Genomic DNA, 3,191 nt, shown 5'->3' with positions numbered 1-3,191 from the left:
GATTTTATTATTTTTGAGACTGTTAACAATCAGTCGTGATCATGAAGCTGAAGTTTCCATTTCTCCACATGAAAGGTTGCTGAAAAAACCACGACATGAATTAAAAGCAATGCCGGGAAAAGCTCGAACGGCGCGAAGATTTTGCAAAATTTGTTATCAAAAAAATTCAAAGAAGCTAGGAAGAATAATTGCAAAAAACTGTACCAAAAAAGTCGTGACATATTGTAAAGACTGTGCTGGTTCACCCTTCCTTTGTTTAGAATGTTTTAATACGACACATCGTAACGTGCGCGCATAATAAAACTATATTAAATGTATAAATAAAACTATTTTCAAATGTTTTATACTGCATTCATTTCTTCAGACCACTACATCAACGATGATAATAATAAGAAATTATAAGTGTTGTCTTTTGTCTACCTTTCTTATTTTTTTTTCAATCCGGGCACGTCGGTCACCGGTGGCCCCCATGGCGTCACAGCCAAGTTAAGTGCCGGTCACCGGTGACCCCCGTGGCATTCAACCTGTTAAGCTTAAGCACTGCAGGATACGTTGTCGCCGTCTCGGACGTTGCACTTCGCGGTCCGGTGTCTTATAAAACTCGTCTGTAGGCCGCGCGTAATCGCGAGGTCGCGTCGCACAAGGAAAAGATATCGTCGCGAAACCCGAACTGAACAGCTGAGTGACCGTTGTCGCTCAACCCGCTGTCACGTATAAGAGATTAAAGCGGAGCGCGATTGTCGAAGAGCGAACGAACAAGGCGTAGAAGAATGACACACGAGCCGAATCTGTCACGATGTAAATGAGAGCCGGAATACCGAGCGCTTCCCCGGTTTTGAACAATCCTTTTATAAGTTCTTCCCCCCTTCCCTTTGTTAGAAAACGCGCAAGATACGGGGTAGCAACAGGCTATAATTCACGATGGTCGCCGAAGCGAAGTTTTAGAATCGCTGACGTTTCTGTCAGCGTCTCGAAGAAGGACAACCACGCCCGTTGCTTCCACGTGTCGCTGAATTAACGGTTTTGGCTCGTTCTTCGCGTTTGAAAGTAATATGATAAAAGTGTGCAATGAAAAGAGGTTCTGAGAATACAAGATATAACATAATATATATCATTTTCTGTAAAAATAGTATCGAGCAATTTATGCTAAACAGCCCTTATTTTGTTTTGACATTTGTGTCTTCTACGCGTCCATCTATACAAAATTTGCTTATGTCAAAGTATTTCCTTCTCGAAAGCATTCAACGTTTATTTGAAACAGTTTTTGGTGTCATCAACGATTTCAAAAATATTAGTGGGGATTTATTTAAATGATCCACCTTGTGTAACGCCGTGAAGGAAACAGATTTGAAACAAAGTACGGAGTCATTAGTGTTAATTAACGGTATTGTGTGTATGAAAAACAGGATTTATAAGAATTTCGGTAATTACCGTGGTAAAAGTTTGCAACTGTACAGGGAAAAATCCGCATGCGGTTAAGCAACAAGCTTTTCTAGATCGCAATATTGTGAAATTTAAATCGTTCCGTAGCATTTTCCCATCTTTGTCCATTGGCATGATGGTCCATGATGCTGAATACACTGCATCACCAATATTTGCGCTTTCTTCTGTTAACTTGTGACAGCTGTGCGTAAACATGAATAATAAGGAGCCACTCCCTATCAAGAAGGATATGAAGATGAAACGTCTTGCGAAAGTTGATTGCGCCTACAAATGTGTGATCCCGAAAACATGTTACATTGTTTAGTGCACAAAATTTGAAATATAATAAGCTTTTAAGACGCAAAGCATAGTATTTTTCAACGATATTTAGTTACGGCAAATTCTGTAGGAACTAGGAATAAATTCGAACATTTCTACTATATTATAATAATTCAAATCTTAGTATCGTAAATGTCACAAATTATGTCTCCAGGTCATTATAAAAGTAGAATATTCGACATAATGAATTTAATGTTGTAAATAATCAATACCACGGCCGTGATATTACGAGTTCGAAATAAAACCTTCACAATACTACTCAGGGTCTGACCTTGACGATGACCTTGACAACATATTAAAGAATCATCGAAATGGGAGGTGGTTTCCTTATTGTAAATTTACCCATAGCTTTTACACCCTTCAAATTTGAAATTTTTTTTTCTTTATAGGATGCAAACTGTTTAAAAAGATAAAAAATGTACGTTTTCAACAACCACTAGCCGTAAAATACATTGGCCATTCCTGGTCGCGTAACCGGTACCGAAACACTTAAAGGCGTGAATGATTCAAACCCCTGCTGTTTTTTACGAAGTCACCATAGCTCGAAGAGGTACAATACCGTCTTATGTCTAATATGTAACACAGCAAACGTACGTTATAACCGTTCGGTATCACTATTCTCACACAGTTCCGACGTTGTGCGAACAGTAAGCGTAGGTACATATGTATGTTATATGTTTATTGAGCAAACTTGAGGTTTCTGATAGGAGCTAAGCGGAATTAGCGGAAAAACAAGGGTTTCATATTATATTGTCTTGACATTTACGATTATTCAGTTATCACAGCCAATTATAAGTAGAATAATTTTGATAACGTCAATTTATTTGTCATTGATACTAAGAAATTCTAAAAAATGGTATAAATACCATTAATACGTACCAGTAATACTTGGTACCCATAAAGGCAGATTAATACACTGAAGATAACTACCTGTCCGAGTACGACAAGTGGGAATACATTTTCCATCTTCCAGCAGTAATTCAAAAGTACCTGATGCTGTCGTACACATTTTTTAAATTGTACGTATGATTTAGCAGCATAGTTTTCATTTAGATTCGTCATTGTCTCTTCTGAGGCGTATAGTTTCGTAAATCGGTACTGAAGTATACGAAATTGCCCGCATACATGTTGACTCATTATGCATAAAAAGTTGTCGAAACAAAAGTAAGCTATAGCGGTGTAATATAATAATATCCCCTATGAAAGCAGAATTTTTTTTACTATCATAATGCTCAATTTCAGGGTACCTTCCGGTCAAACTTTTTTGAAAAATCGATTTTTTGTTATTTTTTATTTTTATCGTATAACATCACAAGAATGCCATAATTTGTAATCTGAAACAAGAACTTCACGAGAACATTAGAATTATACCTTTATTTTATCCATTCTTGAATGGTACGAGGTAAAAATTCAACAATATAAACAGTTTG

The 3,191-nt window shown here is 37.1% G+C and overlaps 1 protein-coding gene across 1 annotated transcript in view; it reads right to left on the bottom strand.

Annotated features, from left to right (window-relative positions):
- Positions 1–2,898, bottom strand: part of LOC107186183 (odorant receptor 13a-like) — a 7,171-nt gene extending 4,273 nt beyond the window's left edge. The window contains exons 1-2 of the mRNA XM_015574006.1: positions 2,641–2,898; positions 1,432–1,707 (exon numbers count right to left, since the gene is read on the bottom strand). Of these exons, the coding sequence (XP_015429492.1) occupies positions 1,432–1,707; positions 2,641–2,898 (534 nt within the window). The remainder of the gene's footprint in view (positions 1–1,431; positions 1,708–2,640) is intronic.
- Positions 2,899–3,191: the final 293 nt, after the last annotated feature.

This window comes from Dufourea novaeangliae, unplaced genomic scaffold (genome assembly GCF_001272555.1).
Source record: "Dufourea novaeangliae isolate 0120121106 unplaced genomic scaffold, ASM127255v1 scaffold79, whole genome shotgun sequence".
NCBI classification, from domain to species: Eukaryota; Metazoa; Arthropoda; class Insecta; order Hymenoptera; family Halictidae; genus Dufourea; species Dufourea novaeangliae.
This window is presented reverse-complemented; position numbering and strand designations above follow the sequence as displayed.